This window comes from Crocodylus siamensis, chromosome 2 (assembly GCF_052110815.1).
Source record: "Crocodylus siamensis isolate JL-2025a chromosome 2, ASM5211081v1, whole genome shotgun sequence".
In the NCBI taxonomy this organism is placed as follows: domain Eukaryota; kingdom Metazoa; phylum Chordata; order Crocodylia; family Crocodylidae; genus Crocodylus; species Crocodylus siamensis.
The window spans coordinates 143,519,409-143,545,885 of record NC_143396.1 but is presented as its reverse complement, the minus strand read 5'-3'; the positions used below and the strand labels follow the sequence as shown (position 1 = coordinate 143,545,885).

General features: G+C 45.2%; 1 protein-coding gene across 7 annotated transcripts in view; it reads right to left on the bottom strand.

The window, feature by feature from the left end:
- The window catches only part of ARHGAP24 (Rho GTPase activating protein 24), a 413,576-nt gene that overhangs the window by 354,674 nt on the left and 32,425 nt on the right, over positions 1-26,477 (bottom strand). For 4 of the 7 annotated variants that reach the window (XM_090037005.1, XM_090037006.1, XM_090037009.1 and 1 more), the window contains one exon: positions 2,736-2,935. In XM_090037005.1, the coding sequence (XP_089893131.1) occupies positions 2,736-2,915 (180 nt within the window). In that variant the 5' untranslated portion in view covers positions 2,916-2,935. Of the gene's footprint in view, positions 1-2,735; positions 2,936-21,186; positions 21,206-26,477 lie in introns of those variants that run through there. The other 3 variants (XM_090037007.1, XM_090037012.1, XM_090037013.1) reach the window with 3 other exon arrangements.

Below are 26,477 nucleotides of genomic sequence, written 5' to 3'. Positions count from 1 at the left end.
TTATTTGCAGCAGCATCACACTGACGACTCATTTTGAATTTGTGGTTCCCCACAAGAGAAGAGCCTTCTCAGCCTGGCTACTGCATAGCCCAGTGTCCCCTTTATGCCTTCTTGCATTTAGTTTTCCTCACCAAGTTATAGCACCTTCAGTTTTCACTTATGTCCATCTTAAGAATGTATATGGAATCTCCATCATAGTACCTGAGCACCTCAAGTCTTTAATCCTCTTCACATCCCTGTAGGATAACACAGGCAGGGGTTGATCCACAGGGGGTACAGTGGCATGGCCACACCCCCTTTCAGACCTGACCACAAGGGCAGCAGCAGCAACCTTCTTTCTAAGCCCTCAGCTCAAGGAAGCATCCCATTCCCCCAACATTCTCAGCACCCCTGAGGGCTCCAGAGCTATTCCTGCCCCATTCAAGCCAGGCTCAGAGGACAGCAACAAGTAGCAGGAGGCAGGTTCCTCCTTCCTGCACAGTCATCCCAGGGGTTCTCTTCCAGCCCGGGAGCAAGCACAGGGTGGGTGAACCCAATTGCTGCCACTGATACTACCATCCCCAGCTGAGCTCAACATTAAAAATGGATGTGTTTTTTCTAAAAAATAATGCAAGTCTGGGGTTCGATACAAGTGTAACCCGGGCAGTACTCCAAGAGGTATTCCCTCTCCAATTGAAGGGATCAAAGCAGGTGCACAAGCACTATGGGAGGTGTAGGGACTCTTCTCCCCCTATAGAGCAGTGTCAGACCACCAATGAGGACTTAACCATATACCTTTTAATGACAAAACAGTACTGGGAACATAACCAATATAAACCAGGGGGTATGGGGGGGGGCAGGAGTCAAGAAAGGTTAGACACTTACAATCATAGAAATATTCATCCAGTTGACAAAAGACAGGGTAACCAAAATATAAAACACAAACAGCAGAACAAACAACACTGGTTGGTGAAATATAAAAAAGGCACAAAATACAAAATGTCAAGTGACAAGAAATATAGGGCCTAGGTACCTCAAGGGGGAGAAAGGGGGAAAACACAATGGCCCCTTCCCACTGCAACAAGAATTTTTCCTTGTTAGTTCACTCACCCCAAGACACCCCAGCTGGAACTTGAACTCAGATCTCCCACATGGTGGGCAGAAACTCTACCACACAGCAACAAGTACAGATAGTATACCATGCTGCTAGGCATCTTGACCTTCCAGGAGCCCCTGCCTCATGTCAAGCTGCCCTGCCTTTTATTGGAGGAGATGGAGACCTCTCAGGTCACTGCTCAGATCCTTGCTGGAGCTGGGGAGCCTCTCCTGCTGGCTGCAGCCTCTCATTAGGCAATCCTGGAGCCCAGTGGGGAGCCTCTCCTGCTGGCCACACGCCACACTGCTAAGGGCCCCAGTGCTGCCTACAGGTCCTACTCTTCTGGTGCAATTGCTTCTGCCCCGCTGGCCCAGCTCTTTGAAACTCCTTCCTTTTGGTCTCTCTCTGGTCTCCCCTGAGTCAGCTGTGCTGCCCCTTTTGTTCCCCCTCCAGGTGACCCAAGGAGCCAATCAGGGGACATGGAGGGTGAGTCTCTGGGGGCCAATTGGTGAGGAAAGTGAATCCCAAGTCCTCCAATCATCTTTTACCCCCTCAAAACCCCTGAGCTAAGTCAGTATCAGCTAGCCCGTCACATAGGAAGTATTGGTAGTACTATATGGCTGTGACTGTCCTATACTACAGTCTGTACTTATCTTTAAATCTCTGAAAAAAAACAGTATGAAAATCAACCCAAATGTATACTTGCTAATAATACCAAACAGTAGATAATGTCTGTCTGAAAAATATGAGCAAATGTTTGAGGGAAGTCTAGAAATGTAAGACATAATCCACAGGTGTGTGACAAACACAGAACTTCTTCTGAAATCAAAGGGAGCTGGAGATTGCTCAGACCCTCAGAAAAGTAATCCGTAAAAGCTACAGCTTACAAGTGGATAACTTAATATCACAGATGCTCAGGGTTGCTCGAGTAAGAGAGTTATTTACTCTTTTTATGGCATGCTGGAGATTTATGGCCATAAACAGACCCATAAAAGAGATAAGTAAATAGGAAAATAAATGATCATTAAAGAAATTGTAAATTATAAATACAGAACCATATTCCAGACAGTAGCTTACACATTAGGGATGGCTATATATGCAAACTGAAGTCCTATGATTCTGAATTTCAGAGGATGAAAATTTGGGGAATAATACCATGTGTTTACTACTTTAAGTATCAGAAAAAGTAGGTAGCACCACTTTAAGGGTAGTCTACTTGTCTCCCTTATCTCAAACGAGTGCCTTTGACTGAACCCTGCAATGCAGGAATTTGCTACTGGGATGCATTTGGTAGCCATGTTGGTCTGAAACAAAAAGAAATGCAAAACTCAGGTCTCTTGGTTCAGAGATGACACCTTTTATTAGACCAACTAAGAAATCGCAAAGAAAAGATATTCAGTCAGTGCCCTTTAAATGTGTTCCTTTAAAGACTCCTGCCTTAAGGATCCAAGCATCCTGCTATGGGGAGCTGTATATTTGTTTAAATAAGACAAGCACCTGAATCACCACCATGTCTGCAGTAAACAAAAACCAAACAAGTAATTAACACTACAGACTGAGGGTTAGGGGGAAATCACAATGGGAGTCTGTTTCTTGGATGAAATTCTGACACTACTCTGTGCATTCTCTTGCACCTCCCATCCTCCTTCCTTTTACTTACCAAGGGCTTAGTTTCATCTTCATCTTTGAAATAATAAAGCTGGTCCCTCTTGAGAACAAACCAGCGTGTGTGCCAAGTTTTAACAAAACCTCCTTGCTTCCTCAGCCATCCACACTTAATGACATGGTGCCGTCCTTGGCTTGGCAGGGAATTCTCTGCAGGGCCATTGTGCTCATCCATAATAACACCAATGGACTCTCCTGTTTAGAAAACAAAGAGGAAATTAAAAATTGTGATTGTGTATACGTGGGTTTTTTCATTGTTTTTAAAGTAACAGCCTGCCAGTTTTCATTGTAGCTGGAAAACAAATAAAGCCCGACAACAAAGGTACCTTAGAAGGTCATTTCCTGTCTGCCTACTTCTTCTTAGGCCCATGCCAGTCAGCTGAAAGAATATAATCCAGTTTCCAAAGTAATGCTGAATTAACTTTTCACAAAAAAGGGCAGACAAGCAGGGAGAAAAATAACACAACTCTTTAGGCAAGGTATGGTGTGCTTTTATGCATGAAGAATAAAACATGTCCTTTCGACCTAGGTGATTTATTTTAGATTAAAGAGAAGCAACAATAAAAGAACCAGCATTACAGCTCCATGACAGATAAGGTCTCAATGCATCAGAGCCTCTGATCTTCCATTCCACAGCCCACCCTCTAGCAAGGAGACAGGCTTTTAAAGATTCCCTGCACAGAAAATGGAAGTCATTATGCACCTAATTCCTTTGGATTTTAGACACATTATTAAAAAACATTTTTTTTTGCCCTAAAAAACAGCCTGCATCTTAAATTCAAGTTAAAAAAACCTAAATAAATTGTCAATAATATAATTGCATCCCAGGCAATAATATAATATAAAAGCATCCCAGGATGCTTTGCACCTCCCCCAATAGCCTAAGCCCAAGCTGTCTGCTCCAGCCCCACAGGGAGGTGCAAAATTTGGTAGTGAGATCTTAATCAACAGAGTTTCTCATGGTTTTTGAGCTAAGTTATAGAAATTAAGCTACGTAAGTTTAATGTGAAGGTAATTTTGTAGGCCAGAAAAAAACTTTGTTGAAATTCAGAGCTATACTTTCTACTGTCACTGAATGGACATGAATTTCCCAGATTAAGTTTGCATATGCAATATGTAGCCATGTGGTAAGTCTTTAAGGTCAAATGAATCTTCACTAAGCCAGATTCCATGTCCAGAGTTGAACAAACTTCATGAGGTTTGGTTTAGAATTTCAACCTTCAATGCTCTGAGTTCAAGGAAATACATGTCATAAAGTGAAACTCACAGATGCAGAACCAGGTGTACCAAAACAGAATAACATGTGATCAAAACCCACAAGAGAATAAGTTTTAGACAGCATGAGTAGCAAACTTGATTTCCATTGAATAATGTCAGACAGTGAGTGTGGTCTGTTTTCTAGATCTCCTTGCAAATAGTTTCCTTACCTCATTATTATTATCAATAATATAACACATTACAATTTAAAAAAAATGCATGCATGAAACGGAACAAAAGATGTGACAGCGCAACCAGGAACATGACCTAAGGGTTTGTTTGGTTTTTGTTTTGTTTTTTTGAGGTGGGGAACAGGTTTGGGGTTTTTTTAGCATTTAGGGAAGTCTGCTTCACAAGCAAACTTATGTATTGTTTTTAAAAAGTCTATGATAAAAATTAAGTAGGACACATTGGGCATGTCTACACATGCCATTAACGCCCAGAAATGAACTGCAAAGCTTATTGCTCCACAGTTTATTGCTTCTGGGATGCTCCCAAGTTCACATTTTACACATATGCCTGGACTGCAGCATGTTGAGCTGGGTCACAGCACCCCTGGGGTCAGCCTGCCAGCCCGGGGCAACTCCAACTGGGCTCATTGTGCTGCAGAGGGCCTGGCTGGGGCATGAGGGTGCTTCAATGCGGAGCTAGCAATCAGGCAGCCCCCATGTGTGCAGCCAGCCAGCTCAGTGTCTGCATGTGCGCTGCTACATATGAAAAAACTTCACAGCAGGGTAGGACTTGTAAATATAAGCCCTACCTTGCTGCAGAGTTTAATTTTGTGTGCCCTAATAGGGGTACACATGTAGACCCCAAGATGTTTACTGCACAGTTATTCTTGTGTAGCTGGTTAAATGATTCCGGACTAAATCCCATTCAGCTTACTAATACAGAAAGCACCAATTTTGTGAGGATGACAGTGAAGATATACCCCTTTCCCCCATATATAAAAGTCCTGCACAAATAGGGTAACAGGAAGTGCCACAACTAGTACAGGGAATAGTGAGTTACTAAACAGTATATTCTGAACTTTTAGGGAAGATAAGGAACATATCAAATCATCAACAATGGAAAATATAGTATAGTCATGAGTGCTCTGTACATTTCTCACTTCCCTTGAGAAAGATTTTGTTATACCATTTTATATACTGTAGTTTATTTTACTTATAGGGTGATATACTCTAAAATAATAAACTCCACAGTTAGGATTTTTTCCCTTGGCATTTCACTGTTCATTGGTTCACTCTTTCCAATTTCGCCATTTAACCTCCTCTCTACCTTTCTCAACAATTTCCCTCCCTTCTTTGTGATCATAACCTTTGTTTTTAATACTGATAGCTTCTTGCTGTATGCCTCCTTAGGCATTAACAAGGTACCATTTCAGGCCCCAATCCTGCCATCTGATCTATGTGGGTAAACCATTAACTTCAGTGGGAGACAGTGCAAATGTTAATGGGATTCAATCACAGATGCAGAGATCAAATTGCAGGATTGAGACTTAACATTCAGTTTTTAGCCAAGTTCTACATATTTTTCTTACAGAAATGTTTACTCTTTCCTGAGTCCTTATAGTCCAAGCAGAATTTTTTTAAAACAATTGCTCAATGAACATAGCCTTCAAAAGAAACAGCCCCCTAAATAATGAGTTTTTGGTGGACACAGAAGTAGCACAGCAGCTAAGGTGAACTTCTGGATCGGTAGCAAGACAAGTTCAGATCTCACTTTGTATCTGCATGACAGATCACCTTCATTCAGCTTACCTGTAAATGGGTACCATGTTATTTGAGTTAGGGAGTCTAAAAAGGTGACTGGATACAATGATGGCCACATATCTCCTTTGTATGGTGTTGGTTACAGATATTAGCATTCTTTAACCACACTAACCCAACAGGCCATCTAGATTTGGGTGGACTTTGGATCTTTGAAAATTAAAATTTTTAGAAAACGAGATCATGCCTGGCCTATCACAGGTCAGTCAGGTTTGTTTGCATCCAAGATTGTAATTGAAATTTAAGAATAAACCAGAGAAGGAACAATCATACCCGCCTATTGGGGGGGGAGGGGCAGGTTCTGGGAGAAGGCTTACACACAACTGAAGTAAGTGTCTAGCATGCTCTAACCATCAGTTTAGATGAGAAATCATAGACCAAAAATGAAATACCCAATCTAGAACTAAGCACAGAATTTCCAGGATATGGTGGTGCAATGACCGGAGTTGCAACTCTGAAGGCTAGTATGCAAAGATCTATGTTTTGATCTTGAGCAATGGTCCCCACCTTTTTTGCCCCACAGGGCAGGTGAGTGGCTTGGAGTTAGTGTTCTGCCCAGATGAAGCCCTGTACACCAAAATCAGGCTTTGGGACCTGGCACCACCCCCTCCCTGGCCCATGTGCTGGGATTAGGCCCCAGCAGGCCTGTCACCACCCCCTCCTGCCCTTGCACGCCACGATTGGGTTCCACAGTCTCAGGACCATCTCCTTCTGTCCACGCGTTCTGGGATTGGACTTCAGGCTCCTGGTGCCAGCTGCTCTGGGCTTGGCCCCCGGTGTTCAGCACCAAATCTGCCTGACCCTTCATGCTAGGATCAGGCAACCCAAGCCAACATGCAGGGCCCAGGGCTCTGCACAAGTCTAGAAACCTGGCATTAGAGGAGTGGTGGCACTGCTCCCCCACTACCAAATTTCCAGACACGTGGGGAACCCCACAGGCAAATGACAGTGCTGTGTGCTGGATCTGGCCTACACGTCCCCTGATCTTGAGTTGGTCATGGTGACCTCCTCACTTCTGGAGACACTAAGTCAGATTCACTACTTCCCTGCTCCAAATGCCTTTGTTTATACCACCACCAAGTAAATTTAATAAATAAGCCACTGGGAACGTGCTGGAACTTTTCATTTGGTTTCCACTGATAGAAAGTGCTGTGTAAAATTCAAGGCAGTAGTCAACCAAGCTCTCAATTCCTGGCATGCATTTAACTCCAAATTTACAGTTTTCAGCTAAAAGTTCTATTACAATTTCTATTATAATAGGAACTGAAGGGACGTCCAAGCTTTCTAAAAGATGTTTAAAACTTACTTTATCATCTTCTAGCATTGTTTTAAATTATAAGACTTTGCTTCCAGGTCTGGTGAAATAATAAGAGCAGGTAAGAAGCTGAGGTACAATTACCAGAATTAAGTGAAAAAGAATTATTCTCCAGGTACAGGAAACATGGCTTGTTCATTTGCTTATATTTTTTTCAGCCTTAGCTGGACGCACTTGGAGCCAGCTGTTGTTTAAATTGGGCTATAGTGTTTGTAAATAAGCAGTTTGCCAACTTAAATCCTCAAGAAATAAGTCCACTCACATTCAAAAGGAAAATGTTTTAATCGTGGGCACACTACTGAAAACTAACAAACTGAAAAACTGATTTGTAAACCTTAGTTTTCAGTTACTCAGTGTTATCCCAATTGCAGAAAATTGTAACTTTAACTTCAGCTATACTGCTGTGTTAACCTTATGGTGCCTCCTTTAGATTAGGGACAGAAGTTACATATAAACCAGTTTAACTGATCAGAAACTGGTTTAAACCTGTAACAGAATAAAAGTTCAGTGTACATAAACTAGTTTCAAAATGACCAAAACTGGTTTAAGCTAACCTGGTTGAATACAGTATCAGACTTAATTGATTTGGGTAAACCAGTTTATGCAACTTCTGTCCCAGACCCCTCCCTGGTTTAAGTTAAATCAGAGTGCCCCAGCATCCCTGCATGCCTTTAGCCCTGGTCTGGGTTGGGCTGTGCTGTCTGCTCCAGAGGGCAGGGATGGCCCAGCCCTCTGCTCATCAGCCAGCCCTTGCTGTTCAGGCTACAAAGGGGGTGAGGGTGGGAAGCCTCGCTGGGGACTGCAGATGGTCTGCTGGGGAATGGGGCAGCCCCTGATAGACCTTTCCCCTGGAGTAGAGGGGATGGGGGATTAGGGCAGGGCAGGGCAACAGCCTGAGAGGGTCTGCCCCCAACCCCAGCAAACCCCTGCAGGGGTCTGGGAGGCATTTTAATCCCCCTTTCCCCAGTTCAATGTGCTGTTCCCACCTTCTCTGCTCAAGCAGGGCATGGGGCTCAAGCAGGCACCAGCTTGACAGGAACGGTTCCCCTCAAGCAAACCCCCATCTGGGGTCTGGGATGGACCTTAATCCCACCTTCCCCAGCTCAGTGTGCTGACACCAAGCCTTGCAGGACCAGACAGAGGTAAGTGTTGGCAAAGACCTGGCACAATCACCACATGTATGTGCTGGAGCTGGAGCTAAGGGAACAGGAGATGGTCCCAGACAGCTTCAGGATCACATACAGCTTAACCAAAGAATGCAGAGAGCTACATTTACATTATGAAGCAGAATCTGTAAAAGGTGGGAATCCCTAAACAGAGGCCTTCTGAATACCTGGCTTTAAGGAGACACTCTGGCTTCAGGATTATGTAAGATTTATGGAAGGCTGTCTCATCTTTTTGGTTTATTACATTCCATTTTAAGTTAGACTAAGTTGTGTTTGCTCTCACTGTGTTTGAGCTGTACCTTAGTTTAGGCAAAGGTTTTTGGTTGTTCTTTGTTGTGTGCTTGAGGTGGCAAATTGCTGTCTTCAAATACATGCATGCTTCAGAGAAAAGTCTTTTTCCCCACCCCTCACCCCAGCTGGTGTCCATGTAGATTTAAACCCCCACCCTCCAGAGGACTAACTCTGGGCTGGTGCCTGGCTGTGCCCCCTCTGCTCCAATAGAGAGGGGTGAGAACCTTTTGGAGGACTTGTCTCCTCTCCCCTTTTGCAGTAGCAGGCTGGTGTGCACCCCCCAGCTTCTGGCTTGAGCCACTGCAGGAATGTGGCTGCATTTCCTGATTCAAAGGTCCAATTGTTAAATCGGTTCAATCGGTACAGTTTAGACTAACCTACAGAGATTGAATCAATTTAGGCTCAGGCTTTTTGAATGTCCATCCCTAGCCTTAGGGTTAGCCCAGGAGGAAGACAGAGTTTAATGTAATAATTATTTTTATTATAGCAGTGCCCAGGGGATCAGGGCTCATTATACTAGTCACTGAAAACAGGGATCAACACATGAGAATTAAAAACAGTTTATCTTTTGGATCACAGATTATTTTTTTATTAGCTCTCTTCCCCCCCCCCCCGCCCCCTCACAGGGACCCATTAGATTGCTGATGAACATATGCATACAGAATTTATACTCGAGTTTCCCAAAAAGAATGTTTATTGATCTGTTCATTTTTGCCAGCTAACTTCTAGTCATTAAATTTTTCTCATAATACCAAAATAAATGAGGTGAACAGACACAAATACTATCTAAGAGCAGAAAAGAGCATCTTTGCAGGTAATATACTCATAGATACTTTTTTTTTTTAAATCACACACAGTCACACTTTATTTAAAAATATTGAATTTAACAACCTCCCGGAAAACTTGAAATACAATTTTCATGCATGAGAGTAGCAGTAATACCAGTCAACTGACATGTTTCTAATGTGGACTCTATGTAGCAGTAAAGTTAAGTTTACTAGTTGTTTTACATCTCTACTTTACTTTCTGAATCTTAAAAAAAAAGTATAATCTGGACTCTGAATCAGGGATTCCTCCAGTTTGCTTGCTTTCACTAGTTGTTTTTACAGCTGTTTCAACACCAAGATCAAAAAAATAAGTTGCAAGAATATCAGTGTTAGCATGGACACAGAAAAGGCAGAGGTACAAACTGTATGCAGCTGACATATGACAAAGTGTAGGATTATATCAAGATATCCAAGAACCCCTTGCCCTTGAGAGACATAAGGCAGAAAAGCCATACATTTTCAGCCAATGAGTAAGTGTATTCCTGAAACCCATCTTCTGTATGAGACATAAAACTTCTATTTTCTGCCAGAGTCTGATATAGCTGACTCAAACAGGTTCCAATTTCAGCAATTACTACAACTAAACAAAACTTAGTCCATTCATGGTCCATTCATTGAGACTGCCTGTCCGCAAACCTTTTAACTTTGCCTAAACATTTGAGTCATCCAGCTGAGGGCTAAATGAGTGGTGCAGGGTTGGACCCAGTGTGGATACAGTTGCACCTGCTGGCCCCAGTCCCATTCATGCTGCATCAGGCTCATTGGCCCCAGCCCTACCTCATGTCCCAGCCCTGACCCCACACATGCTGCATGGGGCCCCCAAGCTCAAATCTAGCACACAGGGAATGTCATCTCACCATGAGGCCTGAAAATATGATGGCAGGGGAGGAGTAGCATTGTTAAGTGCCACCATTCTCCCACTTCCAAATGTCCAAACCCTTAGAGAGCCCCAGGGACTGGATAATATGGTTCAGTGGGCCAGAGGTTGAGCACCACTGAGATGAGCACAATCTTTACCTACCACTGATATTGTTACCAACATTATGCCCCTATTTGTCCTACTTGTTGGGATATCTAACCCTCTCCCTGGGATCTTTGTCTCCTCTTTTTTTCCCCTTTGAGAGGGAAGGATTTTTGTTTCCACCAGCCAATGAATGCAGATAAATATTCCCTCCTCTACAACCAGGCATCTGGTATACTAACTGCAGAAACGGTTAAAAGAGATGTAGCACTTGGCCAACAAATCCCTAGAGAGCATGCTGTATAAAAGTGCATCAAATCCAGATCTGCTAAATTTTCATGGAGGAAGAACAGATTTCACTAGAAACTCAGTTGATTTTAAGTATGTTTGTGGTTCTAACTGAAATTTCTCATGGCCTCAGAAATTACACTTCAATTTCCTCCTCCACTTTGAGTTGTGTAGGATGGAATTCAACACCAACAAGTGTTGCACTTGGGGAGGAACAACCAGCACCATACCTACAGGCTGGGGAACTCCCTTCTCGTCAGTACAGAGGCAGAAAAGGATCTTGGAGTTATCATTGATTCCAAGATGAACATGGGCTGGCAGTGTGGGAATGCAGTCATCCACAGATGCATCTCAAGCAGGTCCAAGGAGGTGATACTCCCCCTCTATGTGGCACTGGTCAGGCCACAGATGGAGTACTGCATCCAGTTCTGGGTGCCACACTTCAAGAGGGATGTGGACAACAAGGAGAGGGTCCAGAGGAGAGCCACTTGCATGATCAGGGGGCAGCAGGGCAGGCCCTATGAAGAGAGGCTACAGGACCTGAACCCGTTCAGCCTCCACAAGAAAAGGCTGAGGGGGGATCTAGTTGCCTGTTACAAACTAGCCAGAGGGGACCAGCAGGCACTGGGGAAGTCCCTGTTCCCCCATGCACTACCAGGAGTGACCAGGAATAACGGTCACAAGCTGGCAGAGGGTAGATTTAGGTTAGATATCAGGAGGCGCTACTTCACAGTCAGGGCAGCTAGGGTCTGGAACCAGCTTCCAAGAGAAGTGGTGCTGGCCCCTACCCTGGGAGTCTTTAAGAGGAGGTTAGATGAACACCTTGGTGGGGTCATTTGACACCAGTATTCTTTCCTGCCATGGCAGGGGGTCGGACTAAATGATCTGCTCAGGTCCCTTCCGACCCTAGAAACTATGAAACTATGAGCCCAAGGAGGGTGGAAGACCCAGACACGGCTATGGCCACCTGAGCCCAACTGGGGAGGGAAGCCCTATAGCACCAGAAAGGTTGCGGAGATGTGGAGGCCCAGTGAGGGGGTGGCCCAGTGAGGGGGCCACCAGAGGGCTGGGAGCCCAGTATATACATGTGTGTGAGTGTATAGAGTTGCCCAGTGAGGGACATGGGGCAGAATTAGCACAGGGTTCAACACAAGGCTGGACCATGCAGAGTAGGGGAACTTGCAGGAACTGAAGGGACTGCGTGGCAAGGCCCATATGCAAGTAACGAAGCCTGATGCCCCAGATGGCTCACTCAAGAAAAAGCAGGGTAGTGGTGGCCTGGTAATGAGCAGTATGCCAGAGGCCCTGGTGAGAGAGGGGTGGAGTGGAAGAGGCCTCCTGTGAGAGGGGAGGTGGTATGAATGTGTGTGTGCATGAAGCCCGACTTGGGACTCAATTTGCTCCAGTCTCAGGCTGGGAGTAATATTAACCTGGATGCCATCTGCAAGGCTTGGGCTGCAGTGTAGGGGAGGAACAGAGCTGCAGATTGCGCCCCCTGGCATCGGGGCAAGAATGGGCAGCCTCTCACGCAATTAACATCATAATTATGTATCAAGGCATAGCAGGTGAGGAGGCGGATGGCTAGCCCAGAAACAGGTGGGCAGGCCAATGACAGACTGGCCCTGAGAAAGCCCTCTGTTACACTCCCCCTCTCCAAGTTCACCATTGCCCTCCTGTAAATCTTGCTTCCCTTATTTGCTTAAGGACTATGGACAGACATTCAAAAAACCTGAGCCTGAATTAAATTTTGCAGGTTAGTCTAACTTGGCTAGGCTAAACCAGTTTGCAACTGTGAAGACATTCCCTCTGGACTAAAGAAATGCAGGCACATGCCTGCAGTGGCTCAGGCTAGAAGCTGTGTGGGAGTACTAGAGCAGCCCTCCCTTCCCTTCCTCCATACTGAGCTGAGGGAGGGCATGGCCAGGCCCTGGCAGAACACTCCAATTAGGGAGGGGGTCCCTCTCCCACCCCCCCGCCTTACTGCTCCTGACCAGCAAGGAAGCCAGCAAGGAGTTCATAATAGAGCATTTAGCACCCCATCAAGAAAACAAAAACCTCTCTTATTAGTTCAAGCTCTTCTTAAATAACTTTTTTCCAAGGAAGGAAGGACATTACCAGCTGACCTATCGATTAATTCCAAAAAGCCCTAAGCAGACACTGTTCTGTCTGCCTTTGTCCTGTCTACCTTACAGACACCCCTCAGCATTAACTGTATACCACATGCTGGCTACGGTCCATGCTGTGGGAGAGGGGAGGGGGGAATCCTTGCTTGAGCAGGGAGTGGTTGGGGGGTGGGGGGAGGGGGGAATCCTTGCTTGAGCAGGGAGTGGTTGGGGGGTGGGGGGAGGGGGGAAAGGGCTGTAACATCTCTGGGATGCTGGGGAACTCTGGTTTAAGTTAAACCAGAAAGGGGTCTGAGACAGATATTGCATAAACCAGTTTGACCCAAATCAGTTAAGTCTGATACTACATTCAACCAGGTTTATCTCAAAACTGGTTTCAGCCATTTTCAGACTGGTTTATGTGCACTGAATGTCAGTTCTGTTACATTTCTAAACCAGTTTCTGATCACTTACACCGGTTTATGTGTAATGTCTGTCCCTAGCCAAGGGGACTATAGAGCTAACGATATAAAGTCTAAGGTATATTACTGTACCAATCTCTCTCCTTGACCAGTTAGATTCTTATGTTTTATTTAATCCAGCAAGGATATTATTGTGCTACCCAAACAACCCCAGAACGGATAATCTGCTACAGGTTATTATTCTATCTGGAGACGTGACATTTGAGGATTCCCCTTCACCGTCTCCTGAATAGTACAAAACATAGTCGCACCAGTGTTGAGGCTATTCCAAGTCATCAGTGTGGCTCAGAGCAGGCAAAAATTAGCATGCATCACCAACCACATTAATCACTGTGGAGGACAGGGCTGTGCAAAGCTTCAGGTGCTGATTCAATTCAGAAAAAATCTGGTGTCCGAATCTCCAAATCCAAATCAAATCAGTGGGCCAATAAAAAGGTCCTAATTGATTCAAAGCTTTCTGAATGGATTCGGAAAAGATTCTGAGAGCTTCAATGATTTGGGCAGTCCCCACCCACTGCAGCAGGGAGCTGGAGCCAGACTCAAAGCTGGTAAGTTGGGGGCGGGGGAGTTGCTTTGCACAGGCCTAGTGGAGAGAGGGAACAAAGTTTGGAGCTAGAAGAATTTTAATAAAAAACACTACGTTTTGCTGTTGCTATCAGTCATTTCTGCCAAATCAAATGCACATTTGCTCTCTCTCTCTCTTACCCCCTCAACCTTCCTACCTCCTCTCTCAGTTCACTCTGTCATTACAGAGACAGTCATTAAAAAACTTCTGTATTACTCTTACTCAATATCTGCAGCACATTTAGCCAGTGGCTTTTCAACTGGACAAAAAAATCATTGCCATACACATTACATTCTATTATTTATACAGCACCTTTGATCGACCCCCATGAGCTAACGAGACCTGGATCTTGACTTGTGCTGACAGATTAGCAGATGTGCAGAAACTGAGAGGCCCGAGGGAAAATATAAACTTTTAGTCAGGACTTTTCTGCCTCATAACAAATCACTTCTCCCATTGGCAGTAAAGCATGGCCAGTCACAAAATCAGCAGCAGTGTCCCAAACCGCACCCCCATCCTGTTTTTTGCTCTATAAATTTCTGAAGGTATTTTTCTTTAAGAAGTTTCAAATGACCCCTTGCTGATTACAAACTGTCACACCACAAAGGTAGGTTTTCTTTATCTTCAGGTGGAAAAGCTGGGTTAGCACTGCTTTTGGTTTACTTTTTGAATGTTATTTGCTCACTGGAGGTCACCCCTCTCCTCGCTCCTGTCCTTCACCCTGCTGTCCTTGTTATTAGATTAAACTGTAGGCTAAGCCCGAACTACCACTGAGTTTGCAGAAGGTTGGGAGGCCACTGTTCTCTGAAGCAGAGAGCACAGCCCAGGGCTGCAAAGCATCTGGGATGCTGGGGGACTCTGGTTTAACTTAAGCCAGGAAGGAGTCTGGGACAGACATTGCATAAACCGGTTTGATCCAAATCAGTTAAGTCTGATATTATATTCAACCAGGTTTATCTCAAACTGCTCTCAGCCATTTTGAAACTAGTTTATGTGCACTGAACTTACTTTTTGTTACAGGTTTAAATCAGTTTTTGATCACTTAAACCAGTTTGTGTGTAATGTCTGTCTCTAGCCATGTTGTTACAGAAGGCCGACCTAGCTACTGATGTGTGGAGTATTGGGACTATGGCACACCATCTGTCACTGTTGTTTATATGCCAGTAAAGGAGTAATGCCTTGATTTAGGGGCCCAGTAACAGTAAGAGCACTGGAACACTTGCCTTGTCCTAGAAATAATGTTCTAAATGTTGACAACTCCTGTAAACAAAGGTCCATTTCTATCATTTGATGTATTTCAGATTAGTGGCATTTAAATATTGATCAGATCAAAAAGTAAAATGTCTGTTCAGATCAAAAAATAAAATATTCCCTTTTGAGCACAAAAAAGTACCAAAATTATCAGCTATTTGACTATCCCCAACCTGAAGACTGCCTGAAGCAGCATGCTGAAGTCTCTTGAATGTTCTCACAGCAGTACCTCGGTGACCAGCATTTGGGGCACTGACACCATAGTGTCACAGCAATATTTCAACATCTGCTAATCTATATGAAAAAACACTAGGCTTAAAACTTCTCTTTCGGATCCAATATGATATGCATACACAGTACAGTATGTGTGTGAGCATATCGTTACACAAAACACACACACAGCACTAACTCCTCTTCAGGAGACTCATGATGGTGTTAAAGTAGAAATAAAATAGTAGCAGAATGTAATGATTGACTCGTTAAAGAACTGACTACTTTCTTCAATTTCCTAAATATTCTGAGTTCTTCTTAAATTCAATACTGCACTGTAGGCATGCAACCTCTCCCGGGGCCCGACCCTAAAACATGTTCATGTTTACCAAGAAATGTAATTTTTTTATTCTGTTTAGAAAGCTTGTATGGGTTGCTGCTGCTTCTATCACATTGAAGGAGGCCACAAAAGACCAAGGTTGTTCGATGAAACTCAACTCTTCTCTGCATCAGGACCTGTGTCATGCCAGCATTTCAAAGCAATGCTAATGTGAACCATATTTTGCCTTTATTTTATAGGATTAATGCACATTTATATATTTGTCCTCTGTGTTTATATGATTTCTTGGGCATTATAATAAGGTAAATTCCTTCAAGCTGGCAATATGCAGAGTTCAAAGCCCTGCCTTTTTAACTAGCAGACTTGCAAAATTAAAAAGGTGATGACTAAATTGATAGTATTTATTTTTTGACTTGTTTGGAGGGGAGAAGCAAAAAATTGAAATTAAAAATACTGTAGCAATGAAGGAGGTTGTTGCAACAGGAATATCTACAAAGATTTCACTTTTCTTCCTGCATGAGATTTCAGGAAAAGCAAAGATTCTGTCAGCTCAGTTAGTGATTCAGGAACAAGAAGGACATTGTGACAAGCTTTAATTCTTGCAAACACCAACCAATAGAAAGGAATCTTAGCATGTATTCTAGTTTGCACTACAGAAAGAGAGAAACAAATTAATTATTCAACTAACATTTTAGGATAAAAATACCAAGGGTACAGTCTATGAAACATCCAAGGCTCTCTGGCCCAGGGGTGCTCAACCCTGGCCCATGGAGCTATATCATCATTCAGCCCATAGGGCTCTGCATGGGTCAGGAAACTTGGCAGTGGGGAGCAGCACTGCCACTGTACCCCCCAACCACCAAGTTTCCAAGCCCCACACAGAGGGATTGGGCCCCAACCAAACCACCCCATGAAGGCCCACAGAGCAGACTGGGCTTGCAATGCAATGCAACCTGCCAGTGCTCTTCTGGCCTGGGGGCCCAAAAGGCTGGGCATCACAGCTCAAGAAACTGTGAGAAGACTTTCCATGTGTGCACCCACTGGTCACCTTGCCAGAGATTAACTCCCCTAAACTTTCAGGTATCTCCCATCTGGATCCAAAACTCTGCAGCTAGCTTCTCTCCGTACACTGTAAAACCAAAGTCAAGGATCCTTATTCATAGACATTTGGGGCTGGAAGGGACCAGCCCCCTGCCATAGGCATGAAGTCTGCTGGGGTCAAATGATCCCAGGAAGCTGAACATCCAAACGCCTTTTGAATGAATGCAGAGTAGGTGCTTACAAAATCTCCAGAGATAGTCTATTCTAGACCCTGGACACTGTGACTGTAAAGAAGTTTTTCCTTATGACCAGTCTAAAAACTGTCCTTCCAGAAGTTTGTGGCCATTAGGCCTTGCTATCCCTTGGGGAGCCCTGGTGAACAACTGGTTCTCCTAGGTCTTGATGTACCCCCCCTTATATAGGATACCACCAAGTCACCCTGAGCCTTCTCTTCTCCAGGCTGAAGAGTCCCATGCCCTTCAGCCTCCCCTTGTATGGCTTGCTCTCTTGGCCTTTGATCATATGGGTGGCTCTCCTCTGGAATCTCTCAAACTTATCCATGTCCGTCCTGAAGTGGGGGGCCCAAAACTGGATGTAATACTTCAGCTGCGGCCTCGCTAAAGCCGAGTAGTGTGGGAGGATGACGTTCCTGGTTTTGCTTGAGATGCATCGGTGGATGCATGCCCATATTTGGTTTGCTTTGCTGGCCATGGCATCACATGGGTGGCTTATGTTCATCTTGTGGTCAGTCAAGACACTATGAGTATAGGCCACCATTCTGTGAATATAGTTCATCTCTGCCTGTTGCAGCTGAACATGTATATCACACTTTCTCCTATTGCTGTCATCAGTTTACAGAGACCTATGGCAGGATAGGCTACTCAAGATACAATTCAGGTACACCATTTGAATTTCTGATAGAAGAGGAGTAAGTAAGGCAGAGTTCCAACTGGCTGATTAAACATAGCATCAGCAGCTACCAGTTACTTCTTTAAAAGATGAACATGATACAGAAAAGCCAGCAGACAAGCAGCAAGCAACCTTGGCCGACTGAGGCCTCAGTCTGGAGACAAACATGAAACCAAAAAGAATGTCAGCATGTTTAAACAGTGTTGCTCTTTCAGCATCCTTTCCTATAAGATGCACACTACTGGCAAAGTTGCAGATAAATATCAGTTCTCCCTGCCTTGACTGACAGAGCTCTCATTAAAGACATAAAATAATTATAGGAACAAAATGGCAAGATGCAGTCAAATATAGCCTTCTTACATTACACAGTCTGCTTTTTATTTAACTAATGATTTGTACTGTGGAGTCTCAGCACACCCACGGGAAAGCAAATTGTCATTTCCATTCAGCATGCCTTTTTCTTTTCCAAAATATTTCAGATGATGCAAGAGAGAATGCCTCCCTCCTCCCTGTTTATCACTGATTCTTGTCCAACTCCTTCCCTACTAGGGAAGATCAAGAAATCATCATGACTTTGGTACATTCACTTGTTTATTCTCTTCTGCTGTATAGATTATTTTGAGTTCTACATCAATCTGATATTGAACACCCAAGTGTCTGGGTTCCAGTTCCACAGGTTTCTGTATCTAAAGCATCAAAGGATCAGACTTTGACCACTTTTTCTTTCACACTGAGACAGGCAATATCCAGGGGTGTGCATTTGATATCACAAACCTTGGTGGTTTGAGGTTTAATTTCACAAGAACTTTGAACCCAGGATCTCACTTTAAACAACTTGGTTTCCCAAAGTTTGGAGAACTGAGAAGCACAGAAACAATGTTCTAATTTGGGGTTGTGTGTACAGTACAAGTAACTATGTACAGAACCTAAATGAATCAAAGTGCCATAGCACAGTACTGTTCACCTCCAGCATTATACTATACTAGCAAACTGCTCATCAAAAATGACAGTGCAGAGAGGGGGCTGGGATGGAGTGCCGTTATTCTGCCTCTTGCAGGGACCGGGGTGGGGGAGCTGAGGCCAGCGCTGCTGGCCTTGGTTCCCCCACCTTCTGTCCAGTCCTCAGGGGAGCTTTATTTATTTTTTTTTACAACCAAATAAAAAAGGGGTCTGTGAATTCAGACTGCATTCCTGGGTAATGTTCTTTCATGCGTGCAGGTTTGCAGGACTTGGGTCTTAGTTGGGAGATAGCTTTGTGGAAGGAGATAATTGAGAGAGACTAGTGAGATAAATGTAAGAAGTTGTGCGGGAGCCGGCAGGCCAGGAACCCGTGAGGCTGGCCGGGCAGCTCCCTTCCCAAGAGCTCCCCAGGCGCAGAGCCAAAAGCAGAAGCAATCACTTACCGCCCACAGGTGCACGGCAGCAGCGCCCGGCTCAAAGGCCGTGCCAGAGCTGGAAGCAAGGGCGGAAGTACCGCAGCGGGCAGTGGAGGCCAGCAAGGACGCGGAGGGGTGGAAGCGCACCGCCCAAAGCAGGACACGTACATTCTGGGGGCAGCGGCAGAGAACCGCAGAGGGTCCCGTGACGGAGGCAGTGACCCAGCGAGGAGGCAGAGCGACCACGGCGCACGGGAGCGACAGGCGCCATGAAGAGCGCAGGCAGGCAAGCCCGGGCAGGTCGCAAGGGGCAGCTGGGCGGCCAGCGAAGTCCCTGGGGCCGGGGCCACGGGGCATGCTCGGCAGGACGTACTGAAGACGTCCGTGGAGCAAGGCTACTGAGAAGTAGAATAGGGCCCGGCTCAAGGAAGGGCAGGACTCAAACAACCGCTTAAGGCGGCAACAGATTTTTGATCCCCCTCTGCTAAGCTCTGCGAGGTTCTCGTGGACCCACGCAAAGAGGGGGGCAGGGAAGGAACCCCTGCTGCGGAGGCTCAGGCGAGGGTGTAGGGGTGGAGGAGCCCTCACTGGACCGCCGAGGGATACCCGGTCTCACTTCTGGACGTGCACGCGTCAGACAGTCCATCTGAACCAGAGGATCATCTTCAAAGTCGTGGCAGGCGAGTTCGGGGCGTGTATCACGGAAAGTGGGAGTTGGATACATCAGTGGAGACCCGGCGGGCAAGCAGGGACACGTTAGCAGAGACAGAGGCTCATCTTTGCTACAGAAGTCTGATGCTGGTTAGACTGTTGGTTGATCTTCAGTATGTCAATACTTTCATCTATAAGTTAATTTGGTACAAAACAGTGCATTTTCTTTGATAACATTCAAAATAATACATTGAAGCAACTCATTAAAGAAATGAGTGCACTTGCTTTAATGCACCACTACAGACTTAAAGAGGCTGAGAGGATTTTAAGTCACTATTCCCCTGTGCACTGCCAGGAGTGACCAGGAATAACAGTCACAAGCTGGCAGAGGGCAGGTTTAGGCTAGATATCAAGAAGCGCTACTTCACGGTCAGGGCAGCTAGGATCTGGAACCAGCTTCCAAGAGAAGTGGTGCTGGCTCCTACCCTGGGGGTCTATAAGAGGAGGTTAGATGAGCATCTTGCTGGGGTCGTTTGACCCCAGTATTATTTCCTGCCATGGCAGGGGGGTCGGACTAGATGATCTACTCAGGTCCCTTCCGACCCTAGAAACTATGAAACTATGAAACTATAACCAACTCTAAGTGAGGATTCTTTCTATACATCCCCAAATAGATTAACTAAGCATTTCCAGTGTTCAGGTTGGGCAATTCATATTGGAGCTGTTCTTCAGCTAAAAAACACTGGTCCTGAAAGGAGATTTTTAAAGAAAAGGAGGCACAGACTGTGGTAAACTGCTAGTCTCAGCCAAGCTTCTTTATGTTTGCTAGATCACCACATAAAAGGAATTATAGGAAGTATAGTCTCAGCAGCTATTTGTTATAGACCTCTTATTTTGTTCTGCCCAGACCCAGCAATATTTTGATTTTATTTTTGAAAATATTTTAAATTATGAATCAAGCAACTCATGACACAAATAATAATAATAAAATCTTTAGTCTGGCTGAAGTGGGTTGTACAATATTTTAAAGTTTACTATTCTCTATTTTTCCAGTCTCCTTTCTGGATTTGTGCTCCAACTGAAGGGCAAAAGGTAGGAACAGGCATACAGAGTTAGAAATAAAGAAAAATGGCTAGGGTGCATAGTATAATCAGAAATGACAGCCTCAAAGTGTGTGCTCAAAATACCATGATGGAAGCAGGAGGAAAATAAGTGTTAATAATACATCTTTTATCAGCCAGCTTGCAACTGAATGAAGTTAAATATACAGTAACTCCCTAAATGAACACCCTTACAAAAAGAAGAGTTAATATTACAAGTTCTAGAATCAGAACTCATGGTAGAGGTGATATTTTTTATTAGACCAACCAAATTTTTTTTTTTTGCTCACAAAAGGCTTTATTTGCAAGCTTTTGGGGACAAGCACCCTTCTTCAGGCATAGGAGAAAGAGTTCTGTGCATTCATAATGATTTTTATCCATTCTGCTATTAATCCCTTACATTATTAATTTAGTAACTTGTTTCAAATTTTCTGCTGTTGGAACAGTGAAGTTAACCTGTTTATTAGTTTCTAATTTTGTTTATAGCTAAATTTAACTTTTATGCTTTAGCAGAATTTTACAATTTTAATGTATATATTAAATACCTTTTCCATCAGTCCTTTCGATTCTACTGCATCTAGCTTTCTAAAATGAGAAAGAAGAATAACGTCTTTAATCCTCAAGGGAAACAAAAAAATCTAATTCATTTATTACTACAACTTACACACTGTATCAGGTGTCAAAATTTTTATTTCAGGAGACCCCCTTATTGCCAACACAAAAAAGTAACCTTTACAAGAAATAGTATACAAATTCCATGTTCTGGGGTGACTTACATTTGGGTAACTGTTTATTCAGGGGCAAGCTGACTTCTGCAAGTTCTGCTTTCTTCAGCCTAATTATAATTAAATTGAGATTTGGTCTCTAGCATTTTAATGGGCAATAGGGGATGTATATTCTTCTTTACTGAGTTCTAATACATACTTTGTAGAAGACTTGGAATCTGTGTCAAGATGGAGAAATCAGAATTTATTTATTTATTTTTTTCTAAAACAAAATAAAAAAGGGGTCTGTAGCTCTCACAAGTTGGTTCTTGATCCTTCTTCCTTTTTTGACTCTGCAACTCTAAATAATTTAAATATAAAGCTAAAGAAACTCTCTTCAAAATTTCAGTTATATGCCTACTGTAGAAATATACCGGGGGCAAGGGTTGTCTATGATCAGCTAGTGACCTAGGAGATAACTCTTGCACAATGAGTATGGAAGCCCCTTTTGACCTCTTAAATAAAAGTTTCTTTAATGCCTTGCAGACACATAAGATTCATTTAAAATCCTCTCAGCCTCTTCAAGTCTGTAGTGATGCATTAAAGCAAGTGCACGCATTTCTTTAATGAGTTGCTTCAATGTATTATTTTAAATGTTATCAAAGAAAATGCACTGTTTTGTACCAAATTAACTCATAGATGAAAGTATTGACATACTGAAGATCAACCAATAGTCTAACCAGCATCAGACTTCTTACATTTATCTCGCTAGTCTCTCTCAATTATCTCCTTCCACAAAGCTATCTCCCAACTTAGACCCAAGTCCTGCAAACCTGCAGGCATGAAAGAACATGGAGGTTCTGTCTGTCAGGAAAGCTGTCTGAATTCAGTGTGATCCATGACAAACAAGCACTGAAAGGATCAGGCCTTAATTAAACCAAATTCAGGGTAGAACATTTAAGAAAACTAATTGTCTATCTGTGCTCACTGGGCGTGCCTACTTGCGTGCTTTACTGCTCATTAGACTAATCTAATACACAGTAAAGTGTCATTGTATATATGTGCACAACAATTACTGTGCATTGGATTGATTTAAAGCACCGCTTGCTAGTACGGACAGATACAGGTATTAGCCAACAGTACTTTAAAGCACTGGGCCTTAATGCATGCGTAATTGGTGATTTCCAGTGCAGTTCACACCCAGTATGGCAGCCATATCAGTAGGGAGCCAGCTTCCTGCTTGGTTCTGAGCCATATGACTGGTAGCTTCTCCAGTCAATGTGGCACAGGCAGGTCTTCAGCTGCCTGACACTGGCTCCAGGACGGCTCGCCTGTCTCCTGGGGCATCTTCCAGCTGCTTCGTGTCCCCCGGGTACCATGCCCCACAGCTAGGTGCATGTGCCAGTACTGCAGCCCCCTAGCCCCTGGCTCTGACCCAAGGACGCCTAAAAGCCTGAGTCTTCTCTCTGGCACAGTTCCCCAGGCCAGCAGGCACATGCCACCTGACACTACCACCCAGAACCAAGGCCTGATCCCCCTTAAGTCTTCAACCAGCTCAAGCCTGTACCACACCCCATGCCAAAAGACACATAACAACTGAGGGCACCACCCAGAACTCACACCTGACCCCACAAGGCCCCTGGAAGCTGCTGCCATGTTGGGTTCTCTGCCAGTGAAGATGCAGGCCTTGGGGACCCAACTGGACCCAGGAGGAGATTGTGGACCTCATCCCCATCTGCGGTGGGGGATGTTGAAGTCCACTGTTCATTTAGCTGGGAGATGGGGGCTGATGCCCACATCTATGCAGGCATAGCTGAACTGATGCAAGAAAGAGCATGGATACCAGCGCTCTGACCAGCAATGTTGAATAAAGGCCATGGTCCTGAGGGTGCAGTGGGTCCAAGTGAAGTGTAGAAAAACCCCAGTTTTTCTTTTTTTATATATATATATAAACAAATAAATAAATGCAAGCATTCCCTTCCCCAGTTATTTCTGGTTTTTCTTTCTCTCCCTCTCTATTCCCTATAGACAAACATAAGCTAGCTCAGACTTAGGATAAGCTTTAACATTTTTATTTTGGTAGCAAGGTTTTGGTTTTGGATATCCACTGTTTTATATTGTATTATTATTAGGTCTGTATTGATTCTTACTGTTGTATATTGTATTATTATCATTTTCATTGTTTCATATGGATATCGTATGGTTTAGACCTGTGTTTATAGTTGAACCAAAGTAATGTCAAGTTTCCATTTTGTATGTCAAGTGTCCATCTTGTGTCCTCTGCCTGGGCATCCCCTGTGTCGCAACTGTATGAGTCACATACCCCTCCCATGTAAGTTGGTTCCCAGATGAATGAGAGTGATTGGGAATGATTGAAATACAATGGTAGCAGGCCTCTACTGAATGGCCTGTAAGAACTGGAAAATCACCTCGCATTGATTCATCCAGGAAACAGGGACCTCACCCAGGAACAGAGACAAGAACTCAGCATTTGAAAGACAAAAGACCCTGAAGAACCAGGAATTCTACCATTGTACCCCACCATTACAGACACCCGAAACTGCATATCCCTGCATGGAGCACACATGCTCAGCATGCCAGGGGCTGACCCTTGCCTGGGCATGCCTCCTGTCACTAGGGTCACACAAGGTCTGCCCCTATAAAAAGGAGCAGTGAAGATGGACCCAGTGGGATGCCCTCTCCATCTGGACCAGCACCATGCCACACCACCTACCCACACAGAGGCCCTGCCGGCAACCCCGCTCTGGACAACACCTACTGGACAAGGACCCCTTTCCAGCCTGGATAGGTAGCCATCACCCTCCACCCCCTATTCAACCAAGGACTTGGAATCTGCTTCTCTTCCCTACCTGGACTCCAACCCTTCCACTGAGTCTCTTTCTCCTGCTGCCATTGAGAGAGAGTGTGTACCAACAACTTTATGGGGCTGTGTAGTGTGTTGTCTGTGTAATAAAACTGTTATTTGGACCCTTAAGTTGGGTTTTGCTTTGCTATGGTTTGGCCCTCCTCCAATCTCTGCTCCTTGCCCTTCTAACTTCAGTCTCATTTCTCCCTCTCCTGCTTCTGGCTCACTGCCACCTCCAACACCTGTCCTGAGCTCCTCTCTACCTCCAAACCCCCAGTTTCTTTGCCACTGTCTTATCCCCTCTGCCTTTTCCTTTTCCCCTGAACAACCAGGTTTCTGCCTCAGTTTCCTCCCTGGCTGTCTACTCCTTGCCACAACTTATCTGCCCCTCCTCCAATTTCTCAGATGTCTGCCTCAGTTTCCAGCCCCAGTCTACCTTCTGGCAACTTTCACTCCCTACACTTCAACTTTCTCCTCACCTGAACCTTCCCCCAAACATCCCAGGTACCCCAAGCACACACATACACACAGTACCATCCAAGTTAGGAATTTACCCGTGTGTGTAGATGGGTTGTATGCGTGTTAACTGGTGTGTATGTATATATGGCATGATATATGAATTGGTGATCTGTGTCTAACTTTTGGGGTGTATAGTGTATGTGCTTGAATTGGTGATAGGTATGCATGTGCCTGAGCTGGTAGTGAGAGAGTAAGTGAGTACCTAATTGATTCGTGTGTTTGTATGTGTGCAATTGTGTCACATCCTCCTGTCTAACAGTGCAATACTGAGATCCTGAAAGTTCACCTGACCCTACAGGCTACAGAAGGACCACAACAGGTGGACTGCACCTGCGCATAGGAACGTGTTCTTCCTGAGTGAGCTGGACTGTGTCCTGGGTCCCATGGACCCTGGCAAGACACTCCATACATTCAGCAGTATAGGTGGGCTGCCAGAGTCTGCATCAGGGCTTGGCAAGCAGGAGGGCTTAGCGGGGGAGGGCCCCTCGAGGCTCCAGTGCCAGGTCCTGGTGCACCCCCTGCCCTCAGCCTCACCCAGCAGCTTGGATCAATGCCTACCTTAACAAGGGCCCACTGATGAGGAGGACAGGTAGAGGATAGCCGCTGTGCATGCCAGCTCCAGCTCCTCACTGCAGGCAGCCACTGCCCAGGTGGCCAGGCACTGTGCCTCAGTGCCCCAGGATGCCTTGGCCAGCCAGACCATGCTGGGCATGGAGTCCAACCACCAGAAGCCCCTGACAAACTTGCCTGGTGAACCCTGCACAGGCTGGGGCAGTGGAGGGGATGCCACAGCACCTGTGCCTGCACCAGTTCACCTACCTGCCCCTGGCTTGTATGCCTGAAGCCAGGAGCCCTTCATGGGTGTGGATGGAAGGAAGGGAGTATGCGGCCCTTCCCTGTCCTCCCTCCCCCTCCCCCACCATGGACATAGGAAGCACCATCTGCAGCAACCATAGGCCACTGCCTCTGCTCCTGACCTTTGTCCCCCAGGGGCTTAGCCCATTGCCTGAACCATAGCCCACCACTCAGGGGCTGCGTGGCAGCAGGGCCAGCAGGAGCTGGCCACAGCTGAGCCATCTCCTAACATGGGACCTGCTAACCCCAGCCCCATAGAAGAAGTGCTGTCTAGCCTGTTCCCTCACTCTCACCCTCGGGCCAGCCCCACGCCCACTGGGCTTGTCACAGCATCCACACCCATCTATTTGTAACACTCATACCATGGGCCCTAAGGCCCACCTAGCTAACTAGTAACCTGGTGTGAAACTAATGAATTCTTGGGACAGCCAATGAAAAAAACAGATTTGGAGTGTTGTGTGGGTCAAAGGGTCAAAACGTGAACATAAGTGTGCCTGAGGGGGACACTGAACACAGCCCCCCGGGCTGCAGCCAAAGGCATCCAAGGAGCTAGTGGACACCACTCACTGGTGCTGTCCAGAAACATGCACAGACAAGTGACAGGAAAGTGGCCCCACAGTCTCCAGGAACTTTCCTGGCCAGAGCCTGCTTCCTGGTTAAGTACAGGGCCCACTTGGCCAGGGCCAGGAGGAGGTTTACCAGGAGATCCTGGGACTTGGTGGGGCTGTGGATGGGGTGACCAAAAACAAAAAGGTGAGAGGTAAATTTAACCAGAACCTCAGGAGAAGGTTCTGGAGGTAGAGGGGCTGCAGCCTGGTGCACTCAAGGGTCATCTGTGGGTAGAGGGAGACCCTGGCGCACAAGGGGCAGGAGACTGGGGTGTCCATGAAGC